Here is a 20,276-nt window from a genome sequence, read left to right on the forward strand (position 1 = left end):
ATGGCAGGGAAGAATATAGGTAGGAGGAAAAGCTAAACTGAATGCAGGGAGAAAGAAGGCGGAGTCAGGAAGATGCCATGTAGCTGCTGAAGGAGGAGGATGCCAGAACCTTACCCATAAACCACAGCCTCGTGGTGATACATAAATTAATAGAAATAGATTGATTCAGGATATAAGAACTAGCTAGGCATATGCCTGAGCCATTAGCCAAACAATGTTGTAATTAATATAGTTTTTGGTGTGATTATTTGGGTCTGGGTGTCCGGTAAATTAAAAGGCAGTCTCCAATAACAAAATCACACAGAAACTATATTAATTACAACACCATTTGGCCAATGACTTAAGACATCTTTCTAGCTGGCTTTTATATCTTAAATTAACCCATTTTTAATTAATCTATGCATCACTACGATGCTGTGGCCTACTGGTAAGGTTCTGACATCCTCCTCCTTCAGCAGCTACATGGCGTCTTCCTGACTCCGCCTTCTTTCTTCCTGCATTCAGTTTAGTTTTTCCTCCTACCTATATTCTGCCCTGCCATAAGCCAAGGCAGTTTCTTTGTTAACCAAAGGTAATAAAACATATTCCTAGCACATAAGGGGAGTCCCACATCAATAAGGCGATATGAGTCCCCAGAACACACTTTCTGGGGGAAAAAAGCCTCTCTCTCTCTTTAAGGATTAGAGTCTGCCATGCATTAATTTCTGTCCCTCCAGAAGATGTGCTAAAGTCCTGACCCCCAGGACTTTTGAACATGATCTTAGTTGGAAACAGAGTAAAGGCAATGCTATTACAGAGGGCTCTAATCCAGTATGACTAGTGTCCTTCAGAAGAGGATAGGAGACAGACATGTAAGGAGACGGTCAGGTGACAGCAGGTACAGAAAGGCAAAGCTTGCTGACAATCCTGCAGATGCAGGATCCCCCCTCCCAAGTCTCCAGCACCAGTGTGGCCCGGCCTGTACTTAACCAGGTTTCTCTCATTTTAAGCCACCTAGCTTGTGATGCTTTGATATAGCAGCCTCAGAGAACTAATACTGACTCCAAAGAACCCCATGATCAGAGACAGCAGGTTGGCTCAGCTGGTATGGGAGCCTACTGACAAACCTCTTTGAGATCAATCCCCAGAACCCACATGATGGAAAGCAAGAACTGACTGCTCAAAGTTGTCCTCTGACCTCCATATGCATGTGCGTGCACGTTCACACTCTCAAAACAAATATGTAAAAATGTTATAAAAATATTAATAACTCCAATATTAATAAAAGGGTGACCTAGAGAAAGACATCCCACCCTGCTTGAAGGTACATATTCTTTAGTGGTGACACTGGGTGAAAAAAAATAATGTTTTCCCAGAGACTATAACCTCCAGCCTGCTCTCATTAAAGTCTGGAGCCCAAATTTATCTTAGCCAGGTTGGGAAAAAAATGTCAAACATAAATTTTCCCCTGTTGAGAGGGCCTGAAGTCCAATTAGACAACTGCTGGTAACCTCAAGATAAAAGAGCCCCCATTGCACCATCGTGGTTCTCTTGCCAGTGCAGGTGTTGTTTCACAGCTGAGGAAGACCACTGACTGCCCCTCTCCCTCGGCAGCCAATGCAGCACCATCTGATATTCTGAGAGCTAGTCCTTAGGGAGAAGTCTTCCAAGTCAGCCCCAGCTTGAGTCCTCCAAGACTGTTTCTATAATATGTGGCATCTTTAGAAATAAGGGCTTACCTTTAAGTTCTGGGGGGCAACTGGGTGCAATGGTAACTCCCTTGTTTGGGGGGGGGGGTCTCTTAGACTCTCCTGACCAACAACTTGAAGGGATGCTTCCCATGTGTGACACTGAGGTTTTGTTACACAGCCTGTGGCTCTTGAGGTGAGCATCTAACTCAAAAATTTACTTTCTAGTTGTCCAATATCGGAAGAGTTCCTGGACACACAGCACAAACTCTGACCGAGCTCACCTCTAACCCAGGCCTCCAAAAATTCCTACAGAAAAAGCCCTAAGCCATACAAACTCAGCGAATAACGCAAACAAACATACAAACAATGTACTGTAATTAAGAGACAACTGGATAGGAAGCAATGAAGCTGTTCACCGGTAGCATAGCAGAGCTGGTGACGGTGACCTGAGTCTGATGCCCAGAACCCTCCGGAACCCTCGTGCTGGCAGGGAGGAACTGACTCCTGAAAGTTGTCTTCTGACTTCCATGTTGTGCCATGGCTCCCTCTAATGCCCCCCCAAAGAGAAATTAATTTAAAAATTAAAAAAATGGTGCACATCTTAAACCTAGTACTTAGGAGGCTGAGGCAGGAGCATTGGCATGAGTTTGATGCTAGCCTGGTCTACAGAGTAAGCTCCAGCCAGCCTTGGTTAGAGTGAATTCCTGTCTCAAAAAAAATCAGAGTATAAAATAAATGTACCAAACATATTTAAAGGGGAAAAATTAGTTCAAAATGTGTAGAAGGAAGAGCTATTATACAAAGGCAAGTTTTATTGCAGCAGAACCAAATAGGATTTTTAATATATCATAAAAATGCAAAAATTACACCTAAAATCTCAGCATTTAGGATGAGGGAGCAAGAAAATTACAAATCCAAGGCTAGCCTGGGCTCTAGCAGCCTGGGTTTTACAGTAAGACTTTATTTAAAAAGAAAGAAAGGCAGACAGACAAACCCAACACGGGCTGCTGAAATGGCTCAGTAAAGGCACTGGCTTCTTGCCCGATGACCTGTCTTCAACCCCCAGCACAAGGAGAGAATCCAATCCCAGAAGCTGTCCTCCAACTTCCACGTATATGTTCACACGAATAAATAAGTGTAACTCCAAAAAATTAGATTATAATTTACTAATGATGGAAACATGAATGAATGTGTTGTTTTTATTTAGTGCCTCTAGTGAGGCAAAGCGCACAGATTAATTTTATCATCAAGCCTTCCTCGACTTCCTGGTCATTTGTGTAAGACTGGGTTTCTTCCTGAACTAGTGAGTAGAACTTGCTAAAGTCATTAGGGACACATGATTTTTCTATGGGAAGATTCTAAACTGTTGATTAATTCCTTCTTTTCTTCTCTGTTTTTTTTCTTTTCTCCCTCCCTCCCTCCCTTCCTGATAAGGTCTTACTCTTTAGCCCAGGCTGTCCTGGAACTTACTTTGTAGCCAAGGCTAACCTTGAGCTCGTGATCATCCTCTCCTCACCTTCCTGAGTGCTGGAATTACAGACATGAGCCACTCTTGCTTGATTCGATATCTTCAGAGGTATGGAATTCCTCTTTTCTCCTTAGGTCAACATTATTTTAGGACTTAACTCCTTCCAGTCACTTTCTAAACATATTGGTAATTACCAATACTCTGTCTCCCCTCCAAGTATTCTCATAGCTATATGTTGAATGTTCTTACTCTGTCTTGCATACACCTTCTTTTCTTCCATCTTGTTCCCTTACTAGCTGCAGCATAGCTAGATTTCGGCACGTGTGTCACCTCAGCCATGTCTAATGAGCCGCTGAACACATCTCATTTTGCTATTTTAAATGGCATTTTAGAAAAGCCTGCAGCAAGAACAGCATGGGGAAACCCAGAAACATTCCCTCTTTAATCACGAACAAAACAAGCATGTCTGCCTGTTGGGGGCTGTGGACCCCCAAATCCTGAATTTCTGGTAAACAACTTGTAATGCTTGCAGCTGCTCTGAGCACGAGACCCTCAGGAGTTCCTGATGGCAGGGGAATGGTTTCTGGTGGTTTTGGCTGGGGCGTGGCTACCAGTTAAGGATCCCTATATAAGCTGCCCTGGAACACAATAAAGGGGGGCATTCTTGTTTCAAGGATGACCCGTGTCTCTGTCTGTGTGTTTAAAACTCCAGCCCCTTGCCTGAGACTTGTGAACTGTCTCGTACAGCAGGCACCGCACTACAGGCGTAGTACCACAGTATACATAGTAGCCCGGACAGTACATCTGCCTTCCCCACTTCCAGTCTCAGGCACTGGGGGGCCTGCCACTGCTGTGATGGGAGGGGAAGAAGTCATGACTGGAAAGACAGGCATTGCCCTATCCTCAAAAGACATGGCTGGGTGAGAAGCAACCCTCTGGAATCTAACATTTGCAAAGCTGTAGCCCCTAGTAAACATTGGAAAATAACAAGTTCATTAAGACACTTAATGCTGGTATTAACAAATACCAAACACCCAAGAGTAAACAGAACAAATGCCTTGCATGGGGCTAACAGCAAAAATGATGAAATTAGCCAGGCAAGAGGAGTCACACCTGCAATCCCAGCACTCCGCGAGGAAAGCCGAGGCAGGAGAATTTCCATGAGGTCAGTGCCAACTTCGATTACAAGGCGAGTTCCTGGCCAGCTTGAACTACATAGCATGAGACTTTGTTTCAAAAATTAAATTAAATTAAATGTTATTGATGGGCACTCATAATCCATATACCACACACACACACACACACACAGACATACACACACACAGAGAGACACACACACAGACACACACAAATACACAGACACACACAAACACACACACAAACACACACAGAGACACATAAACAGACACACACACAGGCATACACACATAGACACACAAACACACAGACACACACACTTTTAAAACAATGAATAGTTATGAGGTAAAAGAGAACCTAAATACCAGCTTCTCATTGTTCTGTACATTCATGCTGTTCCAGACAAAATGCCTGTGTGTATCGTGTGTGTGCATGCATACATGAAGGAGCAAACTGGCCGGAAACTGCCATGCCAGATGCTGAGCTCTTCATAAGCTTCAGTAATTAAAAGTGTGGTGCTGGTGTGAAGGCAGACAAAGCATTCACTGATGAAGCAGAGTCCAGAAACACCCACATCGGGGAATCCAATTCACGGTAGGCTGGCCACTGCAGAAATGCAGAGAAAGGACCCGCTTCTAATACACGGCACTGGGTAGCTGGTTTTCTGTATGGGAAAAATCAGGCACCTGCTTCATGTTATACATGAACCCAGCTCAGAATGGCTTAGAAAAACGGCATGTGAATGGGGATACTGTAGAACAGCTAGGAACAACGCAATAGGCTTATGAGTTCAGAGAGGGAAGCTTCATAGGCTATGAACAGCACTGTACGTAAGGGACTGGAGACATGGCTTAGAGGCTAAGAGCACATGCTCCTCTGGCAAAGGAGCTGGGTTCAGTTCCCAGCACCCTCATTGGAGGGCTCGCATTTGGGAATTCCCATTCCAGGGAATCTTATGTCTTCTTGCTTCCAAAGGCACCTGGAGATCTATGGCATGGAAACCAAGAAATTCTGCACATCAAAATAATCACAAAGAAAATGGGAGAACAAGCTACAGACAGAGAGGTTACATTTGTGACATATAAATAACAATAAAATAGTATACAGATTATTTAAAGAATTCCTCCTACATATGAGAGAAAGTAGGGGGAAATTGGCCAAATTTGAACAGGTACTTCAAGATAAAGAGGCCCGGTCTCTGGCCTCCATCTTTGGAGGCCCCGCTCCTGTCTGGGCTACCTGAGAGCGCAGAAATCCTGTGTTTCCTTTAATTTGGCTTGTTGTGATTTGGCTTGATTGGGATTTTGCGTTGGCAGAGAGCTCGCGTTAGGAAATTTTCCTAACAACATAAATGGCCAGTAAACACACAAAAAGACACTTAGTCTATTACGTTTTCAGGGAATGTAAACAATAACAATAACAAACAAACAAACACAACCACAGTTAGGGTTTGGGACACAGCTTGGTTGATAAAGGACCTGAGCTTCATGCCCAGACCCATGTCTGAAAAGAGTTAGGCATGGCGGCACATGCTTGTAAGCCCAGGGCTGGAGCTTACAGGCCAGCTAGCCGAGCCTGCTCAGTAAATTCTGGGCCAGTGAAAAATCCTGCCTCAAGAAATGAGGGGGTTGGGTGGGGCCGGAGAAATGACTTAGTGGTTAAGAATACTTACTGGTCTGGCAAAAAGACTCAGGTTCAGTCCCCAGCACTGAGGTACTTGGCATGCTCTTCTGGCCTTCTCAGGTGCTGGGCACAAACCTGACTGTCAATCATGAAGGCCTTTGGAACGTTAAAGAACCAAACTAAAACAAATAGTGAGGACTCCTATCCTTTCTCAATACCAATCATTAATTCATCTCTTAGCTGACTTAATCATCAATCCAGTGTCCATTATTTATCATGTCCTTGGTGCTAGGCCCTAGCTGGGCATCTCAGACATAAAGAAGAATGACTTATGATTCCGTCTTTGGGAAACTGTTGGGGTCACGGAGTCGCTGAATGGAAACTGGAGCTTAAATTCGGGCGTCTCGACTGCCTGACTGGGGGTCTTTCCCTTTGTTAAACAAACAACTCATCTAAACCTTTGAAGAGGTGTGCTGTTATATGTTATCTCATATTCTTAGACGTTTTATTTGTTATGTTTGGTTTTTGACTAACTTAGAATTTACTATGGAGCTCAAGCTGGCTTCAAACATGCTGAAATCCTCCTGCCTCAGCCTCCTGCGTGCTGAGATTACAGTTGTGAATGAGCCTGCCTGGCTTAGAATTTCTTTTAATTTCTAATTCACTTTATTAAGGAAAGGTTTCTAGACATTTTTTTTCTTCCTTCAGTATTCCCAGAAACAGGAATCTAATCCTGCATTTTAGGTCAAGTCTCACTATTTAGGTTGTCCTGGAACTTAGTATGTAGGCCAAGCTGGCCTCGAATTTACAGAAATCCACTGCCTCTGCATCCCAAGTACTGGTATTAAAGGTGTGTGCCACTAGGCCTGGCCTGGAGTATGCTCAGACGCCTTGGAGACACATGGACCAGTGGGTCTACATCTCCTGTGCTCATGAGAACAGGTCCTAGTGTGCTATAGAAATCTACTCCAGCACCAATTAGTCATGTCTAACCAGCTCCAGCACCAATTAGTCATGTCTAACCAGCTTCTCTTTCTAGGCAGGCTACATGCATGCTCCTCCGAGTGGTGTATGTAACCTGCCCAGCCTGATATTCTGTATGGCAGGCATTCTTGCCCATTTAAACCTCAGTGGTGACAAAGCTTATTTTTATTGCTCACAGTTAATCAGCCTGTCTTTGAAAGGCTCTAGGTAAGTGGTTCTCAACCTGTGGGTCATGACCCCTGGGGGGGTCAAATGACCTTTCCACAGGGGTCACCTAAGACCATGGGAAAACTATTCAATTATTATTATTATTCAATTACAATACAATTCATAACAGTAGAAAATTACAGTTATGAAGTTAGCAATGAAAATAATTTGTGGTTGGAGTCACAGCCTTAGGAAGGTTGGGAACCACTGCTCTAAGCCCTGAGCTCTAGGTTAGTGGAACCCAATCACATCATCTGAAACTCATTAGAAGTTAGGGTGCGACTCTTAGAATTAGTCCTCCCTGAAGAGATGAGGAGCCTGAATCCCAGTTCTCCAGCCAAAGCAGTAGCCTGAGATTATCTGTTCCTTTCTCTTTCATATGGGTTGTGATGTAGCTTGTCTCCCGACTCAGCAAACTTCTCGAGCTGTGTGAGGATTTCATAAAAATACAGATTCCTTAGGCCTTAGGTGAAGCCCTGAATGCTGTCTTCCCAGCTATTCCAGAAGTCCATGCGGCTGGGGCCAGTCTTTGAGAGAGGGTCCTAGCTCACCCACATACAACAGGAGCTTACCAGCCACCTACTGCAGACGGGGGAACAACGGAACAGATACGGCCTTCAAGGAGCAGTAAGAGCACAAGCCAGAGTATCAGACACTACAAGGACCCTGGAAACCCAGAGGGCACCTTTATTCAGTCAGGGGATAGTATGGTTGACTCTAAAGTGTCCACTGTAAGCCAACGTGTTTGAACACACAGTTCCCAAGCTGGTGGTGCTGTTTTGGAAGATGGTAGAACCTTTAGGACGAGAGCTTTGAGAGAGGAAGTGAGTCGGTGGGGATGGACCTTGAGATTTCATAGCCCAATCTCATTTCCTGTTCACTTTGCTTCCTGACTGTGGAAACAATGTAACCAGCCACCTCCGGCTCCACCATGATGGTCTGTATTTCCTCAAACTGTGCCAAATAAATCCACTCTCCCTTCAGTTGCTTCTGGTCAAATATTTGATCACAACAACAACAAGGAATGTGATCACTTCAATGAGGAAGAAATTAAAACTACACGTGATTCTTCAGTGTCCTCAAGCTCTCCTCAGATGACTTTATTTCAAAACAGAACAAAGTAAAGGAAGAGAAAGGGGAGTGAGAGAGATACTTCTAATTTAAAGAAGCAAAAGACGAGCCCCCCAAAGCACGTATCTAGACCTAAGTCATTTGCTTTTCTTCAAGCTTAATGGAGGGAGACTGGACAGGGTGGGTCCTCATCTGGAATGGGAAACTTGGCTGCAGCCTAATGGACTGCCCATCATTCTCCACAAGTATAAAAAAATAAGTGTATAAGGATACCCTGGGGCATGGAGCTTGGCTGTTCACACTGAGGAGGCAGAGGTAGGAAGATTAAATATTGGAAGCTACACTGGGCTACATTCAGCCTTCAAGGCCAACCTGGACTACACAACAAGACCCTGACTTTAAAAATGACTAACTGGGATTGGAGAGGCGGCTCAGTGGTTAAGATCACGGTTTGCTCTTCCAGAAGACTGGAGTTCCATTCCCAGCACCCATCAGTAGTTCACAACTGACTGTCATCCCAGCCCCAGAGGAACCAAGGGCACACCAGGTATGCATACAGTGCACACACAGACATGCTGACAAAACACCTATACACTCAACTTTTTTTAATTAAAAAAAAAAAACCTCCAACTAATTAAACAGAATTAGGACAAAGGAGAATGCCTATGGCAAAAGATAAGTGAATTGTTACCAGTAGAAGGAAAAGGAAAGGAGGCATTGGGGATGTTCATTCGGTTGGAAGAGAGTACAGAGCCTTGGATTAGAGCCGCAGATCTTAGCACCTGAGAGGTAAAGGCAGGAGTTCAAGATCATCCTCTGCTACATAGTTTCAGGCCAGCATAGGACACATGAAACACTGTCTTAAACTAACTAAATAATATAAAATTTATGAAAAGATAAAAATGGAAATTATGCATGATTGCTGTAAGAGGGGAGAGGCAGCCATATAGAGCCTCTAGGCTCGACAGCCAGCAGCATCTCTGGCTTTAAAGGCCCTGGTGTGCAGTGCAGTGCAGAGAGGGACTGGCAGTGGCTGCTGCTGAAGGACAGACAGATGCTGGGAGGGATCTTAACTCAGGAAAGGAATGCTTCCATTCACAAATCTAGTAAAGATGGGATAGAACCAGCAATCAAACCTGGAGCAACTAATTCCTTCTTCCCTGAAGGAACCATTGAAAGGACTAGACTTCTTCCCATTGCAGGCTTTTCCTCCAGACAGTATTCTGTGCAGCCTCACAGGGATCATAAGAAACAGCAGTGCAATGTTTGCTCTAGGCATCTATGCCCATGCTTGAAGGGCTGTAACAAGATACCCGTCAAGATTTCTTCTGGGGCTAGAGATGTGGCTGAATGGTAAAACATATTATAAGGCTCTAGGTTTGATCACTAGCACCGAAAAAAAATTGAAAATAAGAAAATATTTCTTCTAACACTCCAATTGTGCCCCCCCCACACCACACACTTTCCCCCTATATTCCTAGGATACTGCTTGGATGAGAACTAAAACACCCCAAAAGGACAATAGTGTATGTCTGTGTGGTGGCAGATGAGATCATCGAGCTCAGAGCACACTGTGATAAGTATTCCTCTTCCAATCCTTTGGGCGCCTTCTCCAGCCCAGTAGTAAGAGGAACATATTCTTCACCTATCTAGTGATTCTGCCATTATAGTTTGGGGGTTGCGCATGGGATTGTGCGTGTGTGTGTGTGTGTGTGTGTGTGTGTGTGTGTGTAGGGAAAAAAACTTGGCAAGGAAGTGGCCATAATATGCAGTACTTTTGGCAGTCCACTGTCAAGGATGTACCTTGCACAGGCTCATTTGGCTTGCATTTGGGTCTGTGCCAGTTAGTTTCTGTCAACTTGACACAAACTAGAGACACCTGAGAAGAAGGAGCCTCAACTGAGGAACTGCCTCCATCAGACTGTCTACAGGCAAATCTATGGGGACATTTTCTTGACTCATGATTAACATGGGAGAGCCCAGCCCAGTGCCACCCCTGGGCAAGTGGTCCTGGATTGTATAGGAAAGTAGTTGGGCAAGCCAATTAATAATAATAATAATAAAATAATAATAAATCAAGTCAGTAAGCAGCAGTTCTCCATGGCTTCGATTTCTGCCTCCAGGTTTCTGCCTCGAGTTCCTGCCCTGACTTCCCTCCGCGATGAACTGTTATCTGGAATGGTAAGATCAAATGTACCCCCACCCCACACACACTGGGTTGCTTTTGTTCAGCGTTTTATTACAGCAATAACTAGAGCTGGGCAGTGCTGGCGCACGCCTTTAATCCCAGCACTCGGGAGGCAGAGGCAGGTGGATTTCTGTGAGTTGGAGGCCAGCCTGGTCTACAGAGAGTTCTAGGACAGTCAGAGCTGTTACACAGAGAAACTAGGACAGCGCCATCTTCTTGATTTTCATAGCTTTCTGTCATCAGACAGTACACTCTCCCAGGATGGCTCTTCTCAGAAAGGAGGGGCTGACTTGGAGATAACCACTCAGACCCTCCCTTGCCAGCTAATCCCACTGATACATTTTAGGAGGTCCCAGGGCCCCTTCCTAGCACACAGGCAGGATTAGTGAACAAAGATCTGTGGTGTCACCTAAGCTGGTACTGTCACTTCCTGCAGGGTTTTTATATTTACAAACCCTGTGGCACTCTGGACCCAGGTGAGGAAGGAGACAGCCTTGAAGTGTATCTATTCTTGGAGTTGTTAGGACCTCTCAGGTGATGCTGGCCGTCTGATCTCTCAAACACTCTGGACTTTAGCAGCAGGGAAGTTCCGTGTGGAGACCAGAACCCACGTGCTCTCTTCTAAGCCACCATCTTTCCTCTTTCAACTCAACTGAACATTCACCTGGTTCTTTTTACCATGTCCCACACAGCTGCAGTAGGAGATACATCCTCAACAAACAAGAACCCTCTACTAGTTATCTTTCTGCATTCTAGATTTTAAGAGCAAGCCCCAGAAAAAGGCAACTTCTGTTTGAGGGTTCAGTCTCTTCGCATTTGTTTTGCAACAGTGGGGGAACAGCTTGAGGACAGCCCACAGGCACCCTCCCAGTCCCCTCTCCTTTCCATCCCTGACACAGAATGAATGCCATCATGCTCCAAATCCTACTCCTGGGATCCAGCCAGACTTCAGCATCACTTTGTACTTCCCTAAAACTAATGGTTTTGTTTGTTTTAACTTTGAAGAGTATCACCACATCTTATGCACGTGTGTGCCACACTGGGGTAAGAGGACAACCTGCATAAGTCAGCTCTCTTTCACCACGTGGGTCCCAGGGACCTAACTCAGGTCGTTAGGCTTAGCAACAAGTACCCTTACCTGCTCAGCCATCGTACTAGCGCCTCCCTTTTTAAGTTAGATTTTGGTTTGTGTGAATGTATGGATGCTTGTGTAATGGCTCATGTGTGGAGATCAGAGGACAACTCTGGGCGCTGCCTTTCTTCAACTACCATGTGGGTCCTGGAAATCAAAGCCAAGTTGTCAGGCAAGCTCTTTTACTCAGTGAATCATCTTACTGGTCCCTTGTTTTGTTTAGAGACAGGTTTCCGGTGTCCTAGGCTGGTCTTAAACATGATAAGGACGGCCTTGAACTCCTGACCCTCCTATCTCCACCTTCTGAGTACTGGGATTACTGAGATGAGATGCCATACCATGTTTATAAGATGCAGAGCTCAGAGTAGCCTAGGCAAGGACTCTTTAACAAATGAGCTGTGTCCCAAGCCCCAGAAACTAACACTTAAAAAAATACGCAAAAGACTGCAAGTGTAGCCAGTGGTAGGGTTCTTGCCTAGCCTGTGCCTACCCTGTGCTGATCCCATGCCTAGCCCTTGCCTAGCCCTTGCCTTGCCCTTGCCTTGCCCCTCACACACTGACCCTGAGTTCCATCTTCAGCACAGCAGAGACAATAAGTGATCCTAGAAGCCGTACAAGGCAGAAATACCTTTCTTCGCAGTATATCCATTAGATAGTCACACATTTTCACCGGATGAAGATTTTCCTTTTCCCCTGTAGTAAGGTAGGTTTGGGTCTTCTAACCACACAGTGGCCGGGAGGCTCTAGGTCCATTCTGCCAAGTCTGAACCTTGGCCAAAACTCTGTCAGGGACAATGAGTACTCGCTCCTTGGGATGCTTCAAAAGGGCGCATTCCCCTGAGTCAAAGAGCCTCTGTGCGCCCCTCTACCAGTTTACTCACGGGCATTGTCTCCAGTGTGAGATTCATTCACGTTTAGGCCTTGAGAGACAAGAGTGCCGACTGGCTCAGTTAGTAGCATGCTTTCCTAGCGCACACAAGAGTCTGAGCCCAGCCTAGGCACAGGAGACCCTGTTTAGAAACAAGAGAAGGTAGGAGGCAAATCCTAAACCAGCCCCATGCCCATAAAGACACCAGTTAGGCGCTAACAAGGTCCACTTGCTACTACACTGACTCTCTTAATTTCTCCCTGGTTGAGCCCAGGGAATTAGGAGGAAGACAGGCGGCCAGGAGGAAGGTTCTCAAATGCATGCACTCATTGAGTTTTGCCCACTGGGCACAAGCCTGCCTGATGCCCAGATACTTCCATCCTTAGAAGATGGCTCTGCTACATCCCTTCCTTGTATCCAGGGCCTCTGGAGCCTCTGGGCTCCTTCAACAAATCAACGTTCGATGAGTGGCCTTAGATGCCAGGTACTTAATTTAAAGCAGGAGGAGAGGAGGGCGAGAGGGAAGAGGGGAAGGGTGAGGAGCTGCTGCTGCCTTTGGAGGGACAGGGGCTGCAGAGGGGAACAGGTCACAGTTGCTGCCCTCACAATACTCATGGCCAGTGGCAGAAAGGACATCAACAGCATCAGCTTGTCCCAGTGACTCTGGTTGGATGATTGGGACCATAAAGACAGGAAGACACTCCCTCTCCATGCTTAAACACAGCGATAGGTCTTCCTTAAATATTCTTTGATGTGACTGACAAAACTTTGCAAAGCCTGATCACAGGAAGGAAATGGAACTTAGGAACAGAACCGTCGCACAAGCTCAGACCAGAGTGCTAAGGAAGCCTTAAAGAGATAGCCTCTGTGTAATCATCATGGATCCTTGACCATGGATCCATCAGACCCAACATCCTGAGTTCATTTTCTTCAGCTGGTCTTTTGACCTTGGGCAAGGAGCATTCTCTCTGTAGATCTATAGAGGAGGGTAGAGGACTGGATTGGTGGTTTTTATTAGCAATAAACCACACATTATCCAATTTTGTTTTATCTGGAATCCCAATATATAAAATAAAGGGGAGCTGTTCATATGGAACGAGAGTATCAAAATGCAAAGTCCCTCTGAGAACCCAGCTGGAAAACTGCAGAGTGCTCACATCCCCTTGCAGAGCACCCCAAGGGCAGAAGGGAATCACCATTGATTTAGTGTTCTCCATGGTGTTGGGAATCCACATGGCAAGTGTTATTGAAACCTCTACAACAGCAATGTGCAGTTAATTAGCTTAGGAACTGAGATTGTGGTCTCAGGGCTATGAACTGGGATCTGCTAGCAAGAGGCAGAACTGCATTTGAACCATGGATTTTCTTGATTCTAAACGCAATATCACAGCCCCACCCCCAGCTCCTTACCCTTTACCTCTGTAGAATATTGGGCTGAATCGATTATTTCCTTGCATCATAAATACAAATATATGTATAAACATATGAGAACAAGTTATGTTCTTAAAGACTATAACTCCCCTAAATTATCATGAGATTGTCTTCTGAGGCAAAGATGTAGCTGGTTTTCAGTTTGTTTACACCCGCTAATATTCCATAAAGGGTATTGTTAATGTGAACCAGGAATTGTTGATTAAAATTGGTGCTAATAATTCATGCTGAGTTTATGTCATGGTTTAGGGACAAGATTGGAAGCATCCTTGACCTTTTCAAGTTGCTCCAAATCCCAGCAATCTTGGGTGCAGAGGGTACCAGTAGCCCCGAGGGGCAACTCTCAGGGTCATTTAAGCCATCGGGTGTCTCAGTTCTTCAGGGTGTGGATGTTTCAGGAGGTAACATCACGGTGTCGTTGCAACCCCTCCCAACACTGCACATCTTTTCTATACCTCTCCCCGCCCTGTTGCCTCTTCTGTGGGGGATGCTAAGAAAACCACTACAGTGGCATGATGCTGCTTGAGGACCTATACAGAAAGTCCACCAGGCCAGGAAATAAATGCCAGTGCTCCACCCAGAGGTTCCCCAGAGGCCACTAGCAAATTCAAATATCACAAGACTTCAGGAAAGAAAATGCCACTGAAGGCAAGACAAGCTTTAGTCAGGCACGAGGCGTGGCAAGGCGTGCCAGTGGCTTATCTGTGTTATTGATGCCAGTCATGCCACAGAAATCGAAATATTTCACATACCCCCCTGAAGGTACAGAGGAAACCCCCAGCAGTCAGCGACAGCTGTTGGGAAGACCCGAGTGGAGTCACTTGCTGGACTTTGGGAGGAAAGGGCAGATGGTGGCTGGGAGACAAAGGCTAGGCCTTTAAAGAAAGCCACCCTGGGCTGCTCTGAAATATCAGTCAAGAAGCAAAGAAGAGAGGTGTGCTGAGAATGGGAGGTGATACCGCACTGTCAAAGAGGGTTAATAGCCCTTCCTTCTCAAACAAAGAAACTGCTGGGCACGTGGTCCTCATCCAGACCTCCCCAGACCCATTTCAGTCCCAGGTCCCCTGAGTAGGTGGGAAATCAATCGTCCTGATCCAGGTAAGAAAGGTGGGAGGCGAGAAAACAGCAAAAGTCCCCATCACACCTCCCCAAGGACTTCATACCGGCCTCACCCCAGATGACTCTGCTCTCTTGCACCGTCTGGGAGGTGTCACTGCCACCGCCCTTTGGTGGTGGTGGTGGGGTATCACTGCTGTCTGTCACTTGGAAATTTCCCGTGCATTCCCAGAGGTGCCTGTCCCTGTCTCTTAAATCCCTGCAAACGAGAGCAGACAAGAGGGACGAAGACTTCTTTCTACTCCAAGATGCACACTAGTCTATTTACCACCTGCCTTTGCCTCTGTCTATTTGAGAAACCTAAAAAGGAGTATCTTCTTCACTCCATTGAGCGCCCCACTTCCTTCTGACTACTAGTCTCCGCAATGACCCCTCCAGGCAGCATCTCTTGCTTGTCTGTCTGTCATTTTCACCTGACAAAACGCGGCGGCAGATGAGACCAGGGCATTTCTCCCAAAGGAGAGAGACGCGCGGGCACCCACTCCTGGCCCCTGCAAATCCGCCCCACCCGTAATGGAACAAAGCAACAGAGGCAAGGCGAGACGCGCATCGCCCAACCCGGGCGACTCCACCAGTGTGCGGGGACACACGCCCCGGTCCCCCTGCAAGGCGCCGCCTGCGCCCGCGGCTACCCTTGGGCCAGTAGCACCGCGCGTCCTACGCCTCCTCATACACCCCGCGTCCCCAAGCAGCTACTGTACCTGCTAAATTTAGCGACCGCCGGGTATTAATAGCTCTAGCGACCCGGGGCTGGTGGCTCGCAGGGGCACGCGGCCCTAAACGGACCTGGGGAACCCGGAGGGAAGGGAAGAAGAGACGTAGGAGAAGAGGCCACTTACACCACCAGCCTGGAGATGATCCACGACACCATGGCGGGCGGGCGGGCGGGCGCGGCCCCGGCTGCTGAGCTACGGGCAGTGCTGCGCTCCCGGCACGTCTGTCTGTCCGAGCGCCGCTGCCGCCGCCAGACTGAGCGCGCCCGCTCGGCCCGGCCCCGCGCTCGCGCGTCGGCGCAGCCGCGGCACGTTCCGCCCGCTGCCCCAGCCCCCCGGGGCTCCGCGGGCCCTCGGCGATTGGGCGGCTAGCGGTGAGGGCACCCGCGCGACCCGCCCCTGCTCGGTTTGTCCCAGCCCTAAGGCTGCAGCCAGGGCGGGTCCTCCTGCACCCGCGCGTGGAACCTTGCCTCGCAGTGGCCCAGTGGGCTGGGCCTCGGAACCCCCGGGGAGGGCTGCCCCACCCTCAGTACTAGGTAGGGAAACTGAGGTCTGGTTCTGGACTTTGAAATCTTGCCTACACCTGTCTAGACGAGATTCTGTCATTCTTCACTTAGATCATGCCCTAGCCTCAGGAGAAACCTGACATCTTCAACTGGCACCCCTTAAGTCATCATTACAGCATCGCAGCAAGCGTCTGCCTGCTGACAGTTCTAGTGTCCCTGCACAATCTGTACCCTGTCTGCAACCCTATCACCATTCACCACTTGTCCCTTTAGTTCTTTTTCCTGCAGATACCTTATGTCTCTCTCATTTACTTGTGTGCGTGCATGCGTGTGAGCGTGTGTGTGCATGTATGCATGCACCACCACACATATGTGGGTGTCAAAGGACAGCATGCAGTAGTCAGTTCTATGTGGGTCCCAGGAATCAGATTTGGTTTATCAAGCATGGCAGCAGGCACCTTAACCAGGGCAGATGTCTCGTAGACCCACACCTTGGATTTTTCTGTGTACATACATATATACATCGGTCTTGGCTTGATTCATCTTCAAGCCTCAGCAGATGGGCTATGAGAGCCGAACGTTGTCTACATCATAGCCCAGTAGCATTTGCAGAACCTTGTGGCGTCTTAGGCAGAATGGAAAGTGTATTCAGTATAAACACTTTCATGCATTTAAAAACCACTGCATCATAAAGGATTTATCTTGATAACTGAGTTTTATGGCGTCCCTTCATTCAGTATCACTGGAAAGCCTTAGTCCTTTATCCTTTGGCTCTGTGCTACCTTCCTCCAATAGCTTAGGGCCCAGTGACCTGCTCTTTGCTGGTGTTCATTCTGTAAAATTCAGTGCCCAATATGAGAAATTCTATAGAGACCTCGCTTACAGCCTTCTCTAAAGGAACTCTGCCCAAGATGGCTTCCTGCAGAGGCAAGGTGACTTTGGACTTGAGCTGAAAGACGCTGGAAATCCAGTGCTTTCAAATATGGTAGAATGTGCATGGTGGCATGTACCTATAACTCCAGTACTTGGGAGTAGAAACAGGAGCCTGGGCTAATATTCTAAGACCAGTCTCAGCTCCCTCCCTCCAAAACCCGGGCATGGTAGTTCACACTGTAACCTTAGAACTCAGGAGGTAGAGACAGGCAAATGAATTCAAAGTCATTCTTGGCTACTTATGGAGTTCAAGACCAGTCTGGATATTACATGAGTCTCTCTCTCTCTCTGTCTGCCTCTCTCTCTCTCTGTCTCTCTGCCTCTCTCTCTCTCTGTCTCTCTGCCTCTCTGTCTCTCTGTCTCTCTGCCTCTCTCTCTCTCTCTCTCTCTCTCTCTCTCTCTCTCGTATGTACACACAGACAGAAAACACTTTCTGACAATGAAGGCGCAGTAAGAGGGCTGTCTTTTGTGGGGAGGAGTCTTAAAGAACCTATGAAACTCTTACAATGTAAGGGGTTTGATGTAGTGTTGAGGCCAGTTTGGAGGCTGGCCATTTCTCTTTTGGGCAGCTGTGAACCTCACAACCCCAAACCACTTTCCTTACAGAGCCCTCACACTCCAGGCCACTGTACCCCTCGATATGAGACAACCAGAGATGCTCCTGTATTCCAGTACCCCCTGAAATTATTCAACTTAGGAAATCGTAAGCCTGCCTTGCCTTGTCTTCCTTCAGGAATATATTTGCTATGGTTTCTTTTCTCTTGTTTTGTGGCAATCCCAGTGGTTTTCTTTGAGTGGCCTACATGGCCTGTGCTTGCTCTAGGTCTGAAAACAAGTAGAGTAAAACTAACTTTTCCCCCAGTTCTCTCTTCACTATTTGGTGTCACCATACTTTACTAGAGACAATAAAAATTAAACAGGGAAAATCCTGGAAAACTTAGAAGGCAGTGAAAACCCTAAGGCCAAGCCAGGCATGGTGACTTATGTGTCTAGACCCAGAACTTGGGAGGTAGGTGAAGGGGGATGCTCATGAGTTTGAGGCCCTACCTAGACTACAAATGTGAGCTTCTATATCAAATAACAAAACACCAGAGACAAACCTGGTATAGCAATGACCGCCTATAATAGTAATAACAATAATAACAACAATAAAATGAACAAAAATTTAAAAACACAGCAAAACTGCAAAGTTTGGTCATGAAGTGCATGCCTTGCAAGCACAGGACTTGAATTTGACCCCCCCCCCCCAGAATCCAGGTTACAAATAAAACAACTTGTAATCCAGAGACAGAGGCAAGAGAACGAATCCCTGGGGCTCGCTGGCCACCCAAAGCCCAAACTACTTGGTGTGCTCTGGGCCAGTGAGAGCCCCTGTGCTCCAAAACAAGGTTGATGCTGTCCAGAGAATAACCCCTGAGGTTTAACTCTGGTTTACACACATGCATGCATGCACACCTTGCATACTCCAAAGCCAGAGCAAGACAATACCAAGGGCTTCTGAGATCCCCCCAACTTCTCTCCATGTTCTTCCACCACGCTCACTAGTGACATCAGAAGGCCTGTCAGTCTTCTCGATGGGTAGAGGGCACGGACTATTATGGCTGATCAGGGCCTTGGTAGCACAGGACTGTAGTCCCAGCCATTGAAGAGGTTGAGAAAGGAGGTTTGCAAGGTGGAGACCTGCCTGGGCTACTTTCTGAGACCCTGTCTCAAAAAGTAAAACAGCAACAATAGCAACAACAAGAGCCCGTGATAGCTCAGTAGCAGGTTTGCTTTGTATGTGCAAAGCCTGGAGATCTATCCTTAGTACTGGAAAATAAATTACAATTTTCAAAGATTGTTGTTTGCAGGGAGGGAAACAGTAGAGTGCTACCCTACCTCCCTGTGCTGCTTCCTTCCTGGACAAGCCCAGTGGGTAAGCTTTACAGGTAAATGGAAGACTCAGGTTTGCTTACTGTGCTCAACTGGACATTGTCACTACTGAAATGAACACTTAGGTCCTGAGGAATGGACCAGAAAATGAGTGGAACCACCACATGTTTTCTTCAGCTTGTTGAAGACTTGTTCCATAGAGCAAGGCTGAGTGATGGGCAGGCGGGGAGAGAAGCAGGGGCCGGAAGAAAGTGTTTTTTTTTGTTGCATTCCATTTCTCTGAACAAACATGTTGCACATCCTGGCTCTCTCCATCCTGGGCCCCTCCAGTTTGTCCTTGGCCACAACCCTGAAACACTGAGACCAGGGAGGAGTTCAGCCTTCTAGACAATGGGGCTCTTGAGCCACTATCAATTGGCTCACTTTGAATCCTTTTTCTCACCGTTGGAATGGCTATGGAGCAACTTCTGCTTTCGTTCCCAAACTCTTCTATCTTCTGACACAGCCTGCTGTTTTGTATTGGAGAGTTATTCTCTCACATTCTAGCCTTAGAAATTGCAATTTCTCTTATGTCTTTATTATTTCAATTAGTTTGTGGTTGATCACCAGACATAAGCTGACTCAAAAATGTCTCCCTAGTATTTTTTTGTACTGAAAACAGAAAGAAGAGACTTCTACATTTGCCTGTGAGCTAAAGCTCCCCAAGTAAAAAGCCATGCATGTGTTACAGAGTCTACAAGGCTGGCTAACTTAGACGAACTTTCTGATTGTAGAAATTATCATGTTCCAGATCCATAGACAAATCATCTTGTATTATTTTTATATATCTTAGTACCCATCCCTTGCTGGGATAGCTATTCTTGATTGTCAGCTTGACTACATCTGAATGGAACTAAAACCCGATTAACTAAAAACCAAATGACTGGGCACACCTGTAAAGAAATTTTTTCTTAATAAATCATTTGGAGGTGGGAAGATACATCTTTAATCTGGGACACACCTTTGGCTGACAGCCTATATAAGGGTATGGAAGAAGCCTGCTTGCTCTCACCTTGCTAGCAGGTCCTTTCCTTCACTGGCATTAGAACCTACCATTTTGGGATTACAGCATATATAAGTTCTGTGTCTCTAGAGCAGTGGTTCTCAACCTGTGGGTCAGGACCCCTTTCACAGGTGTCAAATATCTGAACATCAGATATTTATATTGCGATTCTTAACATTAGCAAGATTACAGTTATGAAGTAGCAATGAGAATAGTTTGTGGTTGGGGGGTCACCACATCATGAGAAACTATGTTAAAGGGTTGGTCACAGCATTAGGAATGCTGAGAACCACTGCTTTAGAGAACCCTGATCAA

General features: G+C 46.5%; 1 protein-coding gene across 2 annotated transcripts in view; it reads right to left on the bottom strand.

The window, feature by feature from the left end:
• Positions 1-15,860, bottom strand: part of Reep1 (receptor accessory protein 1) — a 106,424-nt gene extending 90,564 nt beyond the window's left edge. For both annotated transcript variants that reach the window (XM_038320435.1, XM_038320436.1), the window contains exon 1: positions 15,735-15,860. In XM_038320435.1, the coding sequence (XP_038176363.1) occupies positions 15,735-15,766 (32 nt within the window). In that variant the 5' untranslated portion in view covers positions 15,767-15,860. The remainder of the gene's footprint in view (positions 1-15,734) is intronic.
• Between the last annotated feature and the right edge of the window lie 4,416 nt (positions 15,861-20,276).

This window comes from Arvicola amphibius, chromosome 2 (assembly GCF_903992535.2).
Source record: "Arvicola amphibius chromosome 2, mArvAmp1.2, whole genome shotgun sequence".
NCBI classification, from domain to species: Eukaryota; Metazoa; Chordata; class Mammalia; order Rodentia; family Cricetidae; genus Arvicola; species Arvicola amphibius.